This window comes from Oreochromis aureus, linkage group 6 (genome assembly GCF_013358895.1).
Source record: "Oreochromis aureus strain Israel breed Guangdong linkage group 6, ZZ_aureus, whole genome shotgun sequence".
Taxonomy (NCBI): Eukaryota; Metazoa; Chordata; class Actinopteri; order Cichliformes; family Cichlidae; genus Oreochromis; species Oreochromis aureus.
In genome coordinates, this window is record NC_052947.1 from 41,705,672 (window position 1) to 41,726,077 (window position 20,406).

A 20,406-nucleotide genomic window follows, 5' to 3' on the forward strand; every position below is an offset into this window, starting at 1 on the left:
GTGGGTGTTTACTGCACCCAAGTGACCAAAACTGAAGCATTCAAGCACGTTAAGGGGTCGGCTTTAACCCGACGCACAGGTGCACAAAAACCTTCTCACACAGGGTTTAACTGAAAAAGGTTCCAATGAGGACAACCATCATCGTGTCTCTCTGTGCAGACACACACGCACACACACACACACACACACACACACACACACATACACACACACACACAGTGGATTAAAGAGGATGGAGAGACTGAGTGAACAAATGAAAACAGTTTAACAAAAGTAAATCTGTTTATCAGAGATAGCGTGGAGCCGAGTGAGCCAACCTGGCTCTAAGCCCTGTCTGTGTCTGTGTGTGTGTGTGTGTGTGTGTGTGTGGTCCTGTGTGTTAAAACATCCCTCTGGAGCTCTGATCCTCTGTCTGATATACTGCTGAAACTGTTTTGGGGGAAAATGTGTCTTAAAAAAAGAAAGTGTTACAAACACTGACTCGTTGTCATTAAAATCGTCTCATAAGTGGCTGATGTTTCTCTGAAAGGTACTTTTTATAAAATTCCTGCATTTAAAATCATTTAAAACCTATAAATGAACTAAAGCTGCTAAAAAAAATGTGAGCTATTGTCATGGCGGTGGAACGGACTCAGGCGCAGACTGAGAAAGCACGGTTCAACAATTCTTTATTAATCACACTGGTGCGCTATGTACACGTGAAGGGGGGGGACACCAGGGTCCCGGGGATCACAGGCTGGGGAAACACTTCTTCGCACTCGCTCCGCTCCTTGTCCAAACAGTCTCCACACAAGCAGCTCACTCTCACTCACGGGGTCCAGGGTTCACAAAAGGGCTGATCCAGGTAAACCTATTTACACAGACGAGGGTAAGTCGAAGGCAAGCACGGGAACAACAGAATCGCAATGAAGCCAGGCAATACTAACGAGGGTTATTCAATATTCCAGCGACGAGTAGCTCAGAGCCCCAGCCTTAAGAAGAGCCAGAGATCAACTGCAAATCACTCGAGATCAGCTGCAGGTGCGTGGGCCAAGGGCAGGAGCCCAATCGGAGCTCCACCCAGGCAGACAGGTAGGAGAGAGAGAGAGAGAGAGAGAGAGAGAAAAACAACAAACACTTGTGGCCACACTGGGCTGGCCGGGGAGGCACAGGGACCATGACAGCTAAGACTTTTTGTCCAGGACCTGAAGACACATCAGCTGAAGTTAAACCGGTGCTGACCCGGGCATTTTTAGCAAATAGTACCACATGTTTTGTATTTATTAACAGTCTGTTTATAATTTCATAACTCCAAAATAGATGTTTTCATGAATATTAGAGTGCTTATTGAGGGTTTTCATATTTAAAGATTGATCGGCTGTACAGGACATGTTTGATGTGCTTCCACACAAATAATTTCCAGTTTTTATCTTATCTGCTCTGCATAATTTCCTTTTACCTATATTTGGTACTCATCCATCCATCCATCCATCCATCATACACAGTGTTGGGAAGGTTACTTTTAAAATGTATTCCATTACAGAATACTGAATACATGCCCCAAAATGTATTCTGTAACGTATTCCGTTACGTTACTCAATGAGAGTAACGTATTCTGAATACTTTGGATTACTTAATATATTATCATGCTGTTTACAACTACATGAATGTCCTATTGCTGTGATTTATTACTGTTACTGAAGGTCCATGACTCCGAACCGTAGTAAAGGGACCTCTGGCTAATACGTCGGGTTCGTGTCGGGCTGGTAGCCGAAAACTAGCTTTACTTTGTTGTCTGGGTCAACTTTGCTTGCCAGAGACAGAGAGAGGCGTTGAAAGGCTGCTCCAACGGAACTTATTTTTTCCGGAGGAAAACACGAACACAGTGTACAGTTGAGTCTTAATAGCTTACTTACAAATGGGCTCCTCAGGCACTCTTCTTGGCTGCAGTGGTTATTATTATATTTACATGCTTCCAGCTCCCGTTTTTGCTCCGTGACAGCTCGGACTTTTCCTTTCTCTCCCTCCCTCGCTCACAGACACATCACGTGTATGGCAGTCCATTCTCCCTGCAGCACGGACTACACTGCCCATGATGCTACATTCTTTAGGGCCATGCCTGTAGCATTCTGTCTATTAGCTTAGCACAACAACAACAACAAAAAAGCGCTCTCTCACCCAGGAAACACGCAGAGAGAGAGCGTCACCCTGTAACCATGGCAACCGTAACGCTGCCGCCTGGAACAACAGAACGTAGCTGTCAAACAAACCCAAACAGTCCTGACCAGCGACAATATGAAACAGGAAGTACCGCCGTGTAATCCATTTATTTCAACAAAGTAACTGTATTCTGAATACCACCTTTTTAAACGGTAACTGTAACGGAATACAGTTACTCATATTTTGTATTCTAAATACGTAACGGCAGTACATGTATTCCGTTACTCCCCAACACTGATCATACATCCATCAATGCATCCATCCATCCATCGAGCCATCCATCCATCCATCATCATCCATCCATCCATCCGTCGATCCATCCATCAATCCATCGAGCCATCCATCCATCCATCATACATCCATCAATGCATCCATCCATCCATCATCATCCATCCATCCATCCGCCGATCCATCCATCCATCCATCAAGCCATCCATCCATCCATCAATGCATCCATCCATCCATCATCATCCATCCATCCATCGAGCCATCCATCCATCCATCGAGCCATCCATCCCACCATCATACATCCATCAATGCATCCATCCATCCATCATCATCCATCCATCCATCCGTCGATCCATCGATTCATCCATCCATCATACATCCATCAATGCATCCATCCATACATCCATCGATCCATCCATCATCATCCATCCATCCATCCGTCGATCCATCCATCCATCCATCGAGCCATCCATCCATCCATCATACATCCATCAATGCATCCATCCATCCATCATCATCCATCTATCCATCCATCCATCCATCCATCCATCCGTCGATCCATCCATCAATCCATCGAGCCATCCATCCATCCATCCATCATACATCCATCAATGCATCCATCCATCCATCATCATCCATCCCTCCATCCATCGAGCCATCCATCCCACCATCATACATCCATCAATGCATCCATCCATCCATCATCCTCCATCCATCCATCCATCCATCCATCGATTCATCCAACCATCATACATCCATCAATGCATCCATCCATACATCCATCCATCCATCCATCCATCCATCCAAGCATCCATCCATCCATCATCCATCCATCCACCCACCATCCATCCATATATCAATTCATCCATCATCCATCCATCCATCAATGCATCCATCCATCCATCCATCATCATCATCCATCCATCCATCCATCAATGCATCCATCCATCATCATCAACCATCCATCCATCTATCCATCATCCATCCATATATCAATCCATCCATCATCCATCCATCCATCAATGCATCCATCCATCCATCCATCATCATCCATCCATCCATCCATCCATCCATGTATCCATCCATCATCATCAACCATCCATCCATCCATCATCCATCCATATATCAATCCATCCATCATCCATCCATCCATCCATCCATTCATCCATCCATCATCCATCAATCCATCGAGCCATCCATCATCCATCCATCTATCGATTCATCCATCCATCAATGCATCCATCAATCCATCATCCACCCACCATCCATCCATCCATCCATCCATCCATCCATCCATCAATGTATCCATCCATCATCATCAACCATCCATCCATCTATCCATCATCCATCCATCCATCAATGTATCCATCCATCCATCCATCCATTCATCCATCCATCATCCATCAATCCATCGAGCCATCCATCATCCATCCATCTATCGATTCATCCATCCATCAATGCATCCATCGATCCATCATCCACCCACCATCCATCCATCCATCCATCTATCAATCCATCCATCATCCATCCATCAATGCATGCATCCATCCACCCACCATCCATCCATCCATCCATCCATCCATCCACCCATCATCCATCGATGGATCCATCCATCCATCCATCCATCCACCCACCATCCATCCATCCATATATCAATCCATCCATCATCCATCAATCAATCCATCCATCCATCATCCATCCATCCACCCACCATCCATCCCTATATCAATCCATCCATCCATCAATGCATGCATCCATCCATGTATCATCATCATCATCCATCCATCATCCATGCATCCATTGTTAGTTAAGAAAAGACTGCATGATGCACCAAGATGTGGAGCTGGAGGTCCTTGCTCATGATTTAGTGTCGGTGTGGTGTATCTAGCATCCAACGTTCTCCATTCAAAGCAGACATAAACCGAAGGGTTCAAACTTGGACTCGTCCATCCACAGTACCTTCTTCCAGTCATCTACAGTCTGGTGATGCTCCCTGATAAACCTGAGGCTTTTCTGGTTGAATAATGGCATCTTAGCAGCTGTTTGTTGGTTCGTTCAGCCATCTGCTTTTACTCACGCTGGAGACTTTGTCATACTCTGGTCTCTGCCTGAAGTTCAGCAGTGGACTTCCTTCTGTCTCTAGTATTTAAATTCTTGAGTTTCCTGACATCTGCCTCAGTCAGCCTGCGTTTGCCGCCTCGTTCTCAGTGCATTCTCTAAGTACCCGTCTCTCCATCGACTCTAAAGTGCACTCGACCGCACAGCGAAAACACTTCATGTCTCACGCTGTTAGCCTCAGAGTGTCCAGCATCACGACGCGGTGTAACGTCCACTCTCTCCTTCACAGTCACTTCTCTTTTTACTGCTCTGAACAAGAGCGAGACGTCTCAACATGAATTCATTGTAAGTATTCTTTAGTAATGAAAGACTATTTATCACTAATTCAACCACATTTTTTCGGCTTTTTTTAAATTCATGGAAACAACAGCAATAATTATATTTTAGATTTAAAAACATCATTTAGATTGAGGAGTTTGGACACGCTCTTGGATCAACCGTTTCAGAAATATAAAGACGTGTGTTTGATCAAAGGTGAAGGGCAGCACTCTGCTTTTCAGACCAAATCAGAGAAGATACTGGTAATTTCGGTAATTACCAATAATACTGATTTAGGGCAGCTGTGACATGTTTGATGAACTCTATTGACAGCGATCCAAAGACAAACTGGGCACTTTGGGTTCAGATGTACCGGTGCTGAAGGTCTATATGTTCCTAGAAATGCATATGCTGAACTATTCAGTATGAACGTGTTTTCGATCCTCATCAGTGTGCGTGCAATCACCACCCCACCAGTTTCTGTTCCAGTTATCGTTCTCAGGTTCTTAGCAGAGCGTGGCTGAACATGTTCATCCGGTTAGCGCTCAGCCGTTTGAAAGGAGTGATGGTTGGATCCTGACCTGACATAATGGCTGCCGTGTCTTCTTCCTCTTTACGGCTCTCAGATTAAACTGTGCTTGACCACGCCCCCCATCAGCTGATTTTAGATCTAATGGTGAGTTTTTGAAAATCTCTCGCTGGATTAGCAGCTTTAACATACGTCTGGTTAGAGCCCTGCACATCTCTGCTTCATGTTTTCACGTCGAGTGAGCCTGCTGTCCTAGCGGACAAGAGGACAGACGCGATAAAAGGTCTAGAAACTCAATGAGTCCACATAAAATAATAAAATTCTAATATTCTGTGAACGAATTGTACAGAGCCCCTGAGCTGAATGTGTTGATCAGAAGGTCACATGTCACAGAGGTGGACAGTCTGGTTCTTGCTCACAGGTGAAACATGCTCGCCCCTCCTGTGAGGGTGGATGATGCTGTTATCTACCTGTTGCAGCGTGCTCAGTCTTACCTGGGTGGCACTGGTAGCTCGGTGAGAATCATGTTTTTCAGTTTTCCAGTGTCTTTAATACCACCTAACCACTTCCCAACACTCCAGCGACCCAGACACTGAATCATGCTCGCTGGTGACCCTGCAGAGGATCGCTGTATTACCGGTGGGCAGGAGTCAGAGTGCAGGGAGCTGCTGAGGAGCTGGGTGGAGACGTCCATCAAAAATCGCCTTCTCCTGAATGTCAGGAGGACAAAAGAGACCGTGGTCGCCTTCCAGAGGAAAACAACTGCGACTAACACTGTGAAAAACATGAGTGGAAACGCTGGAGCCATCACTGGCATCTGAGTCAGCTAGGGTCAGAGGTCACTGAACAAACTGCTTTCCATCAGGGAAAGCATCACAGCTGCTCCCCTCCTCATGACCGAGGCAGCCACAGAACGCTTCAGTCATTCTCACTGCTATAAACCATACAGCAACTCTGTGACAGGCAAACACACACACACACACACACACACACACACACACACACACACACACACACACACACAATCATGAAAAATTCACGTGTCAGATAAATAATAAAAGTCAAATGAAAGCAATATCGTACATTATGAAATTTCTCATGACAGTTGTCACACGGCAGGCAAACACACACACACACACACACACACACACACACACACACACACACACACACACACACACACACACACACACACACACACACACACACACACACACACACACAGGGCTCCATCAGAGCAGCTCCCAGCGGTGCACAAAGCACTTAGACCTCGTCGCTTCAGTCATCCGTCAGCTCGTCCATCCATCTTCCGAGAGCGCTCCGTGGATCTCGACCAGCTCTGCTTAGATAATTATGCAGGAACGCCACAGGAAGTGACCCGTTGTCAGAGCAGTTCAGACCACAGAAATATTTCATTCCTTATATTTACAGATGTAAAATCTCAGGTGTTTGTGGGTTTATAGGTGCCTAAAGCAACGCTCCCTCTTTTTAAACCGGCAGGTGCAGAGACGGCTCTGTGACGAGCAGATGAGAGAGTGCTCTGGAGCTTTTTCCATCAAGAGCTTCAGTTTTTATTAGTAATCACTTTAAAACTGTTAACCAGATAAGCAGACAGTCCAATCACATGACCCCCTGGGAGCAGCAATCGGTGACAACAGGAAGGAAAAACTCCCTTTTGACAGGAAGAAACTCCAACAGCTGGAGTGAGGGGAAGAGAAAAGAAAAGACAAGGACAGACCAAAAAAGATGAAGGTTAATAACGTGAAGAACATGACGAGTTTAAAGAAAAGCCCAGTGCATGATGGGTGGTCCCCCAGCAGCCTGAGCCTGTAGCAGCATAACTCACGGTCACCTGTCAGCAGCCTGAAGGCTTTCAGGCAGTTTTTACATGATGAGGGATCAGAAAGGTTCAGCACACGAGCTGCTGCTGCAGGTCTCCAGAGTCCCACTCTGTTTCCTCTTTATACTTTTGCTCTCTGATTATGTTTTCTGACTTTGAGCATCGTTTGTGTGCAGCGAGTCGTGATGTCATGGATGTTTTTAATGACAGACAAACCAAAATAAATATTAATATTACATTTGCAGAGTGAAGTTCTGAATATGCATTGTGTTTTAAGGGGAAAGAAATCACCATGGTTGTTGTAAATTTATGTGTTAGCTGATAAAGTATGAATGCACGACATCCTGGAAGAAATCACAGCTACTTTTATTCCACCAGCGTCTCCTCGAGTGCACTCTTGTTTGTCCTGCCGCCTGCCGCCGGGCGGGGGGACTCCTAACAGGGTGGGACAGCTCTGCAGCACTCCTAAATCCTGGAGGAGCTGGAGTGACTTTCACAGGTTACAAAACAGATGAAAAAATGCTTTTATTGCCTGAACGTCAGAGACCACGTGCATCACTCAGAGCATTCAGGGACATTCAAACCGGACGCTCTGAAGTGTCGGCGCAGCGAGACCACGAAACCTGATCCTGGTCTGCAGACACGTTTGTGTGAGTGCACCGTATCGGTGTACAAAGCGGCTCGCGTGCACGGCGGACCGCCTTCACGTCACTTTAAAGTATTTGCTGTCAGACTCGGTAAATGTCTGCGGCGCACATCTGCTATTCCTGTCTGCTCGTCTGTCTCTTCTGATTTCTGTCTCTGTCTGCCTCGCTCTGTCATCGTCTCCACTCGTCACCGTGACTTCCTGTCTGCTCGCAGTTTGAAGCTTTTCTTTAACTGATTATTTGGCCTTTAAATACTGATTACAAGTTAACTACCATATACAATCTTCTTATCACACAACACTGTGCTGCACTGGAGCCGCACAGTTTTATATTTTCTACAGTGGCCTTGAGCAGCAGCTCTCCAGCTGTGTGAAGGTTTTCAAAGTCCTTCTTTGGACATCATCTGCTTGAAAATACACTCCGTGTGCAGGCAGACGTGGACCCATCTGCAGAATGCAAAACAGCTTTATCGCTGAACTTGTAAGAAACAGAACTGAACAGAAACCAGGAACTGCACTGAGCAGACTCTAAGAAACCACAGGAAACCTAAAAACAGACGGGACACACAGGCTGTGTCCCAATTCAGGGTCTGCACGCTTGAAGTACGCATTTCAAGTGCGAGTACGTCACCGCCACGCGACGACGGCTGTCCCAATTCAAAGTGTATTCCAAATGCGCCGTCGATTTCCCCAAATATCAAGCGTGGTCCGGTGCACGCTTCGTGGTCCCATATATCCCACAATCCATAGCGCGGTGGGTGTGGATAATTTTACCCAAAAAAATACGGCAGAAGGGAGCGTCGAAGAGTGAACTGTCAAAAGTAAGTACTGAATATGATGTCACTTATTTATGTGCGAATGTTTAAGAACATTAAAACATTACTGTTGGCCACATGTCGGCAAAGTTATGTGACATTAGTGATGTTTGTACTTTCAGCGGTAACTTGGTTTTAAAGCCTCTACTTCTAAATACATATATAGTCGACCTTAATCTTACAGAGAATGTGATGATTTTATGGATAATTAAAGTCAGTCATATATCCACAAACACAACAAGCTGAAAGTCAGTGATGCTGCTCGGTTTGCAGTCCTGAATATGACGGCACAAGCAGGATTCACTGCACTGTTAATGTTAGCTATGTTATATTGCTGCCTCTGTTCGGTGGTGTCGAGCCAAACGGACTTTAACGTGTGTTTGAACGAGCTGACGGTTCACTCGTTAAGCTGAAAGAAAGATGCTTTAATCACAGGAGTCACACATGTGTCCACTGGACCATCTGGAACTCTTCTTGTTTAGCACTCGTAATAACACAAACACTAAATCCTCCTTCTCTTGTGCTGTTTTGTAGCAGTGTGTACACCTGAGACTGTCACCTGTCTGTCTGTCCTGCACTCTCTCTCTGTTTCTTTCTCTCTGATTGTGGAATAAAAGTATGAACATGTATTTATAAGTTACACTTGTGTTTGAATCCTGCAGCTTATCACACATTTGATTTCCATGTGTGACAACTGCAAGTGTCCAGAGTGAGGACAGACTGAGGGACCCACTGCTGCACATCATCTGTGAGGCTTTGCACCCCTGATGATCCACCAGGACAAACTCAGCAGTGTGTGAGGAAGAGGAGGAGGAAGAGCCAGCAGCAGCTGACAGATGGAGAGAATAGACAGACTGTTCCCTGTTTGTGAAGGACTGCTAGGAAAGTTTAACATAACTAATTGTCTGTCCTGAATCAGTCTTATTAGGTAATGTTCAGATAATTTGATCATTCCAGTGTTTTTCAGTGTGGGAGAAAGTACTCAGGGCCTTCAAGTTACACACTATGAAAGGCAGCAACAAGTTTAATATTCAGAAACCTAAAGTATGTATCAGCAGCAGAATGGAGCTAAAAATAAATGTTTGTTTCAGTTCTATGAAGCTTTGAGTATTTTGGATTAGTAGCACTGCTGTGTTTGTTGCATCATATTGCTGTAATTGTTTATATGCTTTATATATTCTGAGCTAAGTTGATCTATAGTGTTACATCATATTCTATAAGGATGTTATGTGTTTGTAGACTTTCTGCCCAGTTTGACCCATTTAGCAGAAGTCAGCCTGTTTAAGGCTCTAATATCTATTCTGTATGACTTAAAGCAGTTATGACATGGTCTGATTTTTTCACCCAATAAAGGAATATTTCATGTATCAGTCTGATCTTCATTCTATCAGAAACAGTTTTCACAGCTCGTACATTTTCTTTTTACACATATATGTAAGCATTGAGCCAAATTTAGTAATGCCAACATATTGAAAGAACAATGTTTGTCTCTTATATATAATACATCTGTATATACACTGTCAGAGATACTTGTCTTTGAGTGAAGATTTAAGGTGATAGGAAATATAAATAACTGCTACTTGCATCTTTGACCCAGAGTTCAAGCTCATATAATCTGACAATACTATAATATTGTCCATATTATATTAACATTACCACAGTGAGATGACTTTAGTCTCATGAATAACATTAGCTAATTATTATTTACTAACTAATCTTGAAATGACTGTTCAGTACAGAAATGAAGCCCAACTATCATGTTTTACAGTCCTGTGGTCTCAACTAATCAAAGTGATGTCATGACAAAAATGAAGGACCAACAAAATATTTTTTCTCCTTCATTTCTGTCACACAAAGCTGTATGAAACGTTTCTCGCGGTTAGTATCATGGTTGCTAGGCAACCTGAGCAGCACGACGACGGCTAGACCGTCCCATTTCACAAGCCTCTCACTTCCGCACTTCCCGTACTTGAAGTACGCGTAGTGTGCGTACTTCAAGCGTGCAGACCCTGAATTGGGACACAGCCACTGAGGGCTGGAACACACCTGGGAACTCAGGTGAACTAAATCTAACTAACGACACAGAGCAAGCAAAACTGCCTCACACGAGACAGGAGACTAACAAAATAAAGCAGGAAGTAAAGCACAGCGAGACTCGGATTAAGACACCAGGACCGGGGACAGACAGACTGAAGGCAGAAGGATGCAGAGCTTAGACGGACGACAACAGGGAGCCTAACGGAAGCCTCTGATTGGCTTCGTGTTTCACACAGCGCCAGTGCAGTGAAAGCAACCCTGCAGAGCCCGGACCTCAACATCACCGCAGCAGGGTGGGATCATCCTGGCAGCGAGCACAGCTCACAGTAATCACATCATCAGGACAACTCTGCTGAAGCGAAGCCAGCTCCCAGTGTTTCCAGCACAGATACAGACCTGCTCCAGTTATTCACCGTCTCACTGAGAACGCTCTTGTTGAAACTAAAGCACGTTTGATTGGACTTAAAACAATAAAAGGATCTGTTCTGAGTGGGACTCGTGAATCCTGGACTTCTGTGGGAGTCCTGACTGTGACTGTGACGACTGTGATTTGGTGCAGAGATGGAAGTGATGAAGACGGTTATCCCACAGTTTGCAGCGCCGTGCCGTACCCTCCTCCAAAGAACGCTCCAAACATTTTTAGAGAACGATGACCTCTGACCTCTGACAGCGATCGTGGTTTGAGTGTGCACACTGAAAAACGACGCTGCCGTGCGTCACAGAGCAGGACACCTCGCCGTGTTTGCTATCCTCGGAATGAGAACATGCCGACAATACTCACTAATCAGGAAGTGATGAAAGGCTTAAATTACTAATACTGCCCTCAGTCTGTGTTTCACGATGTCTGACCTGAATAAGCCCGACAGCTTCCTCTCCGTGCGCTGAGCACGAGACCATTCGCCCTCTGCACTTATTTATTCTATCGAGCAGTCAAGGACAAACGAGTGACTTTAACACACGCTGCAAAGTGCAGCAGCAACACCTGACGGTGTTCAGTGTCCCAGAGAAATGCAGCCAGCTCGGTTCCTGAGCGATGGAGGAAGCTACAATATGTTCATGACTGCTTTAAAAACATGAAGCTGTTACTCACCATGGTCGTCTCAGCAATGGAGCCAAAGCTGTTGATGAAAATGTTACAGGAAACGTTGACGGGAGGACCTGCCGAGAGACAAGGACATACGTCAGCTTCATCCTCCGCCCACCTCTTCCCTCCTGTTTGTGTTTGATTACAGGACTGGTTTGGGTGTATGTACACCAGTTCACCCAGTAACAGTCAGTCTACGTCTGCTTGCTTACACTGCTCTCTAAACCTGTGTCTCCTTCCTGTTCCACTTTATGGCCCGCTTGACTCCAACTTCTGGGGGAAGCTGCACAGGACCAAGTCCTCATATTCGCCTCATTCGCCGCACTCGCTCATCCCTCATCCAACCCGTGGCTGCTCCACTCACTCAGCTCCAACATGATTATCATGAACTACTCGTGTTAGAGATAAATCTCAGTCCTGCTCTGCTCTCGAGACCTGCACCTGAGTGTGTGTGTGTGTGTGTGTCTTTATATCCATGGTCCCCACAAGTTTGAAGACATCTTTTAGACTCTAAATGTGGTTTAGTGTCAGGGTTACAGTTACAGGTCATGGTTAGGTTCAGCGTTAGGGTTATGTCAGTTAGATGTTCTCACTAAGATGTGTGTGTGTGTGTACACACACACACACACACACACATATACATATACATATATATATATATATATATATATATATATGAGAGAGAGACAGAGAGACAGAGAGAGAGGGAGAGAGAGATACTAAAACGTTACTTGAAGGATTATGTGTTTTAAGTTGTGCCTGCAGCTGTTGAACCACAGCCCTGCGAAAAGCACTGCAGGTTTGGGCTGAACCATGAAGCATGCATCCAGCACGTCTGCCTCCGTCTTAGCTGCACAGCAACGGGTGGAGGAATGTGTGAAAAGAACTACAAGTAGCATCTAGTGATCGTATGCCTGGGCCAACCAGTTGTGGTTTACATCCTCTGTCTGCTCTGATGTTCAGGAGCTTTGGAGGTTTTACTGAACCTTCTTCTGAACATCACATGGTCACAAATGAACAACGCGATAAAAAACCTCTGTCCTACACTGACGGAGGCCGTGGCCTTGGAGGTTGGAGGGTGGGGGCGTTTGTTCTCTGGATAAATCTGAGCGCTCGGGTGGAGCGGAGAACAAATCCACAGTGGATCTACTTCTCTACAAAGAAGCCACGTCACGTTTTCCTGTGAGACTGCAGGAAGTTATGAAAGTCAAAGGAAAGATTTTAAACTCATCATTTATTTAATTGTGAATCAACAATCAGTGAGAAATATTTTAGATTTCACTTCAGTCTGAGGTGAGTTCAGACAGACCAAACTTCTCACTCCAGCTGTGGGACATGCCCGACACGAAATGCAAATTATTCTCATGTTTTTCTTCTTTTAGGCAGAAAGTGAATCATGAACATCGTTTTAAATCCAGTTTGCATTAAACTGCTCACTCGTGTATTCGTGTATTTTAACACTCTCTGTAATCTTTACTTCAACAGGAAGTCCCGCCTTCACCTCTATGTTCATGTCTCTGCAGATGTGTATGATGTTCACATAACAGAGAAGACGTTTGCGCTTCTCACTCATTTGTAGGCTCGACAGACTCTAACAGAGGATGAGCGTCCTCCTCCATGCGTAGAAACAAACACAAACACGCCCTCTGATTGGTGGAAATATGCTCTCCAGTAATATTATTTATTCTCTTTGCAGCAGTCGCTGTTAGAACTGGTTTTGCATATGAACTAATGTGGAGCGCATGAATAAAATCAGGTGCTGTGTGTGTACTAACGGTTGTGGCAGCTGGGTGTGTTTCTGTGTCTGAAGGAGGAGAAAGTGGAGGTGGCACGGCTGCAGGTGCTTCGTAATCAGTAATCATGAATGTTTAGCCGGCTCGCTGTGAAGCCGGAGCTGCAGACTGCACGTGGAGCTGATTCAAAGTTCAGTCACGAACGCTGGGAGCCGTCTGCATCAAGCAGCTCGGCCCACGACGCGTGAACACGTTTCCTCACAGGCCAAACGACTTCCTGCGGTAAACACGGACGTCTCTGTAGTTACCTTTGAAGTTCGGTCTGATCCGGGCGTCGTAGCCAGAAGTCCTCCCCATCAGTTTGTCCAGGAAGTCAGAGGGAGACATCGGGACCTGGCGTGTCCTCGCAGCATGGTCCAGCTCCTTACACTGAGCCACGCTGTCACTGAAACACAGCACACGTAATGGTCACGGCATCGTCACAGCACGACGACTTTGACCAATATTAAACGCTCACGTTATAAACTGACTCCAGTTATTGACACTCGATGAGTATTGGACAGCAGATTCACAAACACACTGAGGACAACGCCTCCAATAAGTGCAGCGACACTCAGCTGAACCGTGGGAGTCGCTGACCGTGTCACTTCTGATCAGCTTTCACATAAAAGCTGACATTTGTTCTCTGACCTTTGCAGGAAATGGTGGAAACCACAAGCTGTGGAGCGCTGTGAGCGTCTGAAGAGTGTGGATCTGACCACTCAAACGTCACGGACACGGACGAGTGTTCAGTGATGACACAGCAGCTGGTCCAGATGTGTTTGTGGGAATAAACCAATCAGGCGAGCCCAGAGTTAAAATGTTTACAGCAGACTAACTACAGCTTTGACCTGATCTTTGTTTTTAACTCAGTTTAGTTTGGTTACTTTCAGTTTTTGTCTTTTTCAGTATGATTGTTTTTAGGAATTATCACAACAAAAAACAATAATCATGTCCATAAAATCATCATCAGCAAAGCTGTGACAGCAATTTTTTACCACATGAAGAAAAACTAAAGGCAAATCTGTGCAACTCCAGAACAGCTGTGGTTAGCTTTATGTCTGATTGATCTTAAATAATCAGGCCCCATCTTATCTTAATGACCTTGTAGTACCATATCACCCTATTAGAGCACTTCGCTCTCACACTGCAGGCCTACTTGTTGTTCCTAGAGTATTTAAAAGTAGAATGGGAGGCAGAGCCTTCAGTTTTCAGGCCCCTCTTCTGTGGAACCAGCTTCCAGTTTGGATTCGGGAGACAGACACTATCTCTACTTTCAAGATTAGGCTTCAAACTTTCCTTTTTGCTAAAGCATATAGTTAGGGCTGGACCAGGTGACCCTGAATCCTCCCTTAGTTATGCTGCAATAGACGTAGGCTGCCGGGGATTCCCATGATGCATTGAGTTTTTCCTTTCCAGTCACCTTTCTCACTCACTATGTGTTAATAGACCTCTCTGCATCGAATCATATCTGTTATTAATCTCTGTCTCTCTTCCACAGCATGTCTTTATCCTGTTTTCCTTCTCTCACAGCAGATGGCCCCGCCCCTCCCTGAGCCTGGTTCTGCCGGAGGTTTCTTCCTGTTAAAAGGGAGTTTTTCCTTCCCACTGTCGCCAAAGTGCTTGCTCACAGGGGGTCATATGATTGTTGGGTTTTTATTTGTATGTATTATTGTAGGTGTTAGGATGCCTGAGTCGTTGACCCAGCGTTTTGAGTTTATTATATTATTTATCATTTCTAGTCTTTGGTTTCTTTGTTAGAGTTCTGTCTTATGGTTTATGTCTCTGTGTAATCCTTAGTTGCTGTATCCCCGTGTCCAGTCAGTGTCTGTGTCTGCCCTGGTCCCACGTCTCTGTTCCCTCTGTTGCAGTGCCTGCGTGTAAGCCTGTGTCTTTAGTTCAGTCCGTGTCTCATGTTAATGTATCTGGTTTTGCTTCCTTTGTCTCGTTAGGCCTGATTTGCCCCAGCTGTGTTTCCCTCCTGTTACTCATTCCCTGATTGCTCCCTCTGTGTATTTAAGCCCTGTGTTTCTCTGTGTCCGTGTCGATCTACCCTCTTCTTGCTGTGTGTTCTGTCTATGTAAGTGTATTTGTAAGTTTTTTACCTTTTGAGTTTAGCAATAAATTTGAGTTTGAGTTACTTTCCACCTCCGAGTGTCTGCACATTGGGTCCTCCTACCACTCCTGTGTGCACACAGCCGTCACATAACAGTAGGGTCTTCACCTTACAGGCCTAAAGCTAACAATTTTTTAAAGTCTAGTTTTTAAGTAAAATTTAACTTAAAGTTTTTTTCACATCTAGTTTTAGTGAAATGTATAATTCTTGAACTATAGCTTCAGAACACCTGGGCAGGTATTTATATAACTCGCCTGTTTAAATCGTATCAAGGCTTAAAGTCTGGATTATTAGGGGTGTGGCCTCTCTGACTGACAGGTGGATGGCGACACAGGTAGCTGTAGCTTATAGCTTCACCTCTACTGGACCTCTGGACCATGTTTGTGCTGTTGGAGTGTTTTAAATGACATCATGTGACCAATAACATGGCTGCTGTGAGGTCACTGTAGTAACATGGCGTCCAACAATTATATTACAATTTCAAAGTGATAGAATAAAGCCAATAATTCACTGAATTACTCAGTTTATTATGTATTTATTATGCATGTGCACACTTAGAGCAAAGCTGCTCAGTGCGCTCCTCTAACACTGTGTGATGTGTGTTGGCTGATGAGCTGTCCTCTCATGTAAGTGATGTATGTGTGTGCTGCAGACCCATTAATGTCACAGGATATCGTCATGTTAATCACAGTTAATTACAATCATCACCGCTAGGATTAAATTAACACTAACTATACAGATCTGTGTGTGTGCGTGTGTGTGTGCGTACTCTGGGGTGAATGGGTAGTAGCTTCTAAATGCCAAGGTAAAGCCTGATGATCCTGAAACTGCTCCTGTGCATGTGTGTTTGTCAGTTGGGACAAGAGGGAACATATCCAAAAATAACTCTCTATACACACACACACACACACACACACACACACACACACACACACACACACACACACACACACACACACACACAGAGCTACATCAAGTGTAGTTTCAGGATCATCAACCTTCACCGTGGCATTTGGATTAGCTTCCATTTAGCCCAGCGGGGACGAAGCTTCCACAGTCTGAGACACAACGTGGTTGTTTACCGTGGGTTCGATCGCGCTTTCAGCTCCTCCAATAAAGATGATCTCGCAGCAGCAGCGACAGCAAAGACATGAGGACAAACAGTTTGCAACTCATTCATTTGAAATGAGCTGAGGGAGACGAGAGCAACATTTAGACCTCACAAAGAAAACAGCAGAGTTGAACTGCACGCAGCAGCAGGTCAGCAGCCTCCTCTCACTGTTCAGTCAGTTCATGTTAGTCACAAACTGAGGCCGACCGTACCATCGCCTGTTTGCAGGAATAGTTTCTTTAACAACTTCTATAATAGTTCATGCGACATTAAAGCACCACATGTCAGCATTCAGGTAACATTCACTGGATTTATACCAAACAGCAAATCTCCCACAGCTGCAACATGAAGCCAAGCTGAAGCACCTGCAGTTCCTGTGACGTCCACCAGAGGCAGCTGGGAGTCAGGCCCATAGACGCCCATGTTAAGAGCACAACTGCACCAACACACCGTCTAAGAAGGCAGTGCTCCAGCTTGGTGCACCGTTAAATCCTAGGATGTTAAAGGATGTGATCAGCAGGTATCTGTGTGACATCATACCTGTCAGCCAGGTGTGATGCCTCCAGCTGCAAATAAACTAACACGCCAAACCTGAGGCTTTCAGTCCGAACAGAGAAACTGATTTCATCACTGTGTATAGAAACACACACACACACATACACACACTGTCTGCTAGCAGTGTGTGAGTCGTGCCAGCATCATGTATGGCGTGTGTCTCAGGTCCATTAGGTGCCGTCTGACGGTGATTACTTGGTTCCTTGTCTTCATGCCAGCCTTCCAACATTCAGCTGTGGACTGAAGCCACGCAGCACCCAAACACTGTTCACAGGATGGGACCGCCCCGTTTTTACAGAGCCAGAGGTGCATTAAACCCAAAACTGTGCGCGTGCCCACAGGCGCTGCAGAATGATCCACTCCTTTCAGGATCATCATGTGACCCGGTGTCTTTCTTTGGACGGTACCACTAACAGTGACACGCTCAGCTGTCGGCTTACAGCATCTTCAATCAGACGTTAAGCTGCTTAGGTTGCTGTAGCGATACCTCTCCCAATCTTTGGTTCTGCTCCCCTCGCCACTCTTCACAACTCCACCTCTCACCATCCCTCCTCCTCCTCCTCCTCTGGCTTTCTGCTGCTTTGAAACACAACAGGACAGTAACAAGTGATGGAGACGGGCACAGCATAAGAGCTGATCCTTATCAATATTGAATGAGCCTTTAATCTGGAAGTACCATCGCGCACGCAAAAGGAACCTCCAGGGAGCAGCTGAATATGTTTACTGTGATTCAGACAGCATTCATTTAAAGTGAGCTGCTCAATAACTGGCACACGTCCACACACGCGCACACACGCACGCACACACGCACGCACGCACACACGCGCGCACACACACTCTATTATACTCTGAAGCTCGTCTGTGAGCTGGATGGTCGCTCTGATCAGAACCTGCAGCAGGCAGAACTCGTCCGTGAGCCGTTACCCAGAACTCGGTGAGACTGCCAGCTGGTGGAGATTCAGCCAATCAGAAACACTCCCTGCTGATTATAGTGACCAACCGAAAAAGTTGGCAGAATGTGTGAAATTGTAATGGTTTGAAAATCCCATCAATGGGAATTAAAGAAGCAGAATTTTAAGAAAAATATGAGCAACAAAAGTATGAGTTACTAAAAATAAAACAGCTGGAGGGACATTTTATTATGTTGGCTGTAATCATAAACAGTTATCAGGTATAAAAAGAGGCGGAGCTTCACAGGAGCAAAGGTGGACAGAAGTTCACCAATCTGCAAAAAAACCTGAGGAACAATGTCAGAATACTGTTCTTCTCTGTGAAAACCATCATTGAGCATCATGACGTCAAAGGAGGAGTCTCTGTGCGCGGGGACTAACTGAAAGCACGCCACCTTCAGGGTTCAGGCAGTACTGCATTACAAACAGGTTTCTGTGATGGAGATCAGTCCTTGGCCTCGGGAACACTTCCAGGAATGAACACAGCACAGGAGGAACAGGGAAGGACCGGACCTTTCAAAATAAGAGCTTAATGGACTCAGCCAAGCAGTCACTGTGAGGGAAACTGTCTCAACATTCACATGTCATGGAAAATAATGACAACAGTGAACATCTTAGATTTATATCAGGTATCAAACTCAGATATTATTAAAGGGGCTTGTGTGCAGAAGCAGGCCGACTACATTCAGCTTTTCCATCCTCACAACGTTTGGCTGCTGAGCGCCTTTTTTTAAGAGGGCAAAGCCTGACACTCGCGTCTCTTTGACACGACATAAAGCTAATCAGGCAGCAGCCACATGGCAATGGCCTCTGTGTGCCACAAAAGCCAAAGTTTTACACGCAGAGCGCTGAGGGAAGAAGAAATCCTGCATACATGATGTAAACAAAGGAGCTTGCAAAGAAAAGCATCTGGACTTCTTTAACTGAAGAAGCTTCTCTGCTGAGAGGTGAAACGTCTTCAAGCAACTTAAAGAAGTCCAGACGCTTTTCTTTGCAAGCTCCTTTGACTACGATGACCTGGATGACTGAGAACCTTCACAGACATACATGATGTAAACCTTCCTGCACCTGCTGGTCACAGGCGCTGAGCTCATATTGATCCCGCCCTACTAATCAGCTGACGGATTATGGTCAGCTGCTGGAGATATCCTTCTGTAACTGGCAGCGTTGGAGCTGAGCGTGCACGGCATGTCTGTATTTCTGCCCAGTAAACAACGATACGGTGAAATGCTACAGATGTTTCTTATGGAGGCAGCAGCTATCACAAACCCCACAGGATTCAACATCTGCACTCATCTGGACATCCCAACGACACGTCACCCGCTCTCACCCACCACGATGCTAAAAAGCGTCCTGGTGAGGATCGGTTTGAAGACAGAATTATTTATAACTAGCTCTCTGATTATGCAACAACACGGCCCCGTGAAGCCGACACGAAGAGACAGAGAGAAGAGGCCCTTTGCATCTGGCCGCACCGAGCGCCTGGGAGACCTCGGCTTATCCCTCCCATTATGTAACGCCCGTCTCCGTCAGCACGGCAGGAGAGACGCTTGCAGCAAGACGGGAAAATAACGTTGATGACAAACCGTCAGTAATCCGTCATCCTGGTGTGTGGGCTGTGAAAAACAGGATTTCAAAATCATCGATTAAAAGTTGGCAGCACAAAGGTGCAATTCCCCTGGAATTAAAGGGCATTTCAACTCAATAACAAAGTAATTATATTTACCTACAAACACTCCGGGACACTAGAATAAGGCAGTAACAATTCAAGACACGAGGAACAATTATACTGTAAGTCATTTTAAATAACTTCCGCAGTTTCATGGTTTTGTACAGCACGATGGGCAAATTTTGTTTGTTTTGGTTCAATTCAATGTTATTTATACAGCATCAAATCACAACAACAGTCGCCTCAAGGTGCTTTATATTGTAAGGTAGACCCTACAATAATACATAGGGAGAAAAACCCAACAATCATATGACCCCCTATGAGCAAGCACTTTGGCGACAGTGGGAAGGAAAAACTCCCTTTTAACAGGAAGAAACCTCTGACAGACCCAGGCTCAGGGAGGGGCGGGGCCACGCTACTTAAAACTACTTACAGTAGAATTATTTCTTTATCATTATTGCTTCTTTCTGTCCTGTAAA

At 45.3% G+C, this 20,406-nt stretch overlaps 1 protein-coding gene across 1 annotated transcript in view; it reads right to left on the reverse strand.

Moving 5' to 3' along the window:
* glra3 (glycine receptor, alpha 3) overlaps window positions 1-20,406 on the reverse strand; it is a 52,109-nt gene that overhangs the window by 22,009 nt on the left and 9,694 nt on the right. Inside the window, exons 2-3 of the mRNA XM_031745437.2 lie at window positions 13,796-13,932; window positions 11,761-11,828 (exon numbers count right to left, since the gene is read on the reverse strand). Of these exons, the coding sequence (XP_031601297.1) occupies window positions 11,761-11,828; window positions 13,796-13,932 (205 nt within the window). The remainder of the gene's footprint in view (window positions 1-11,760; window positions 11,829-13,795; window positions 13,933-20,406) is intronic.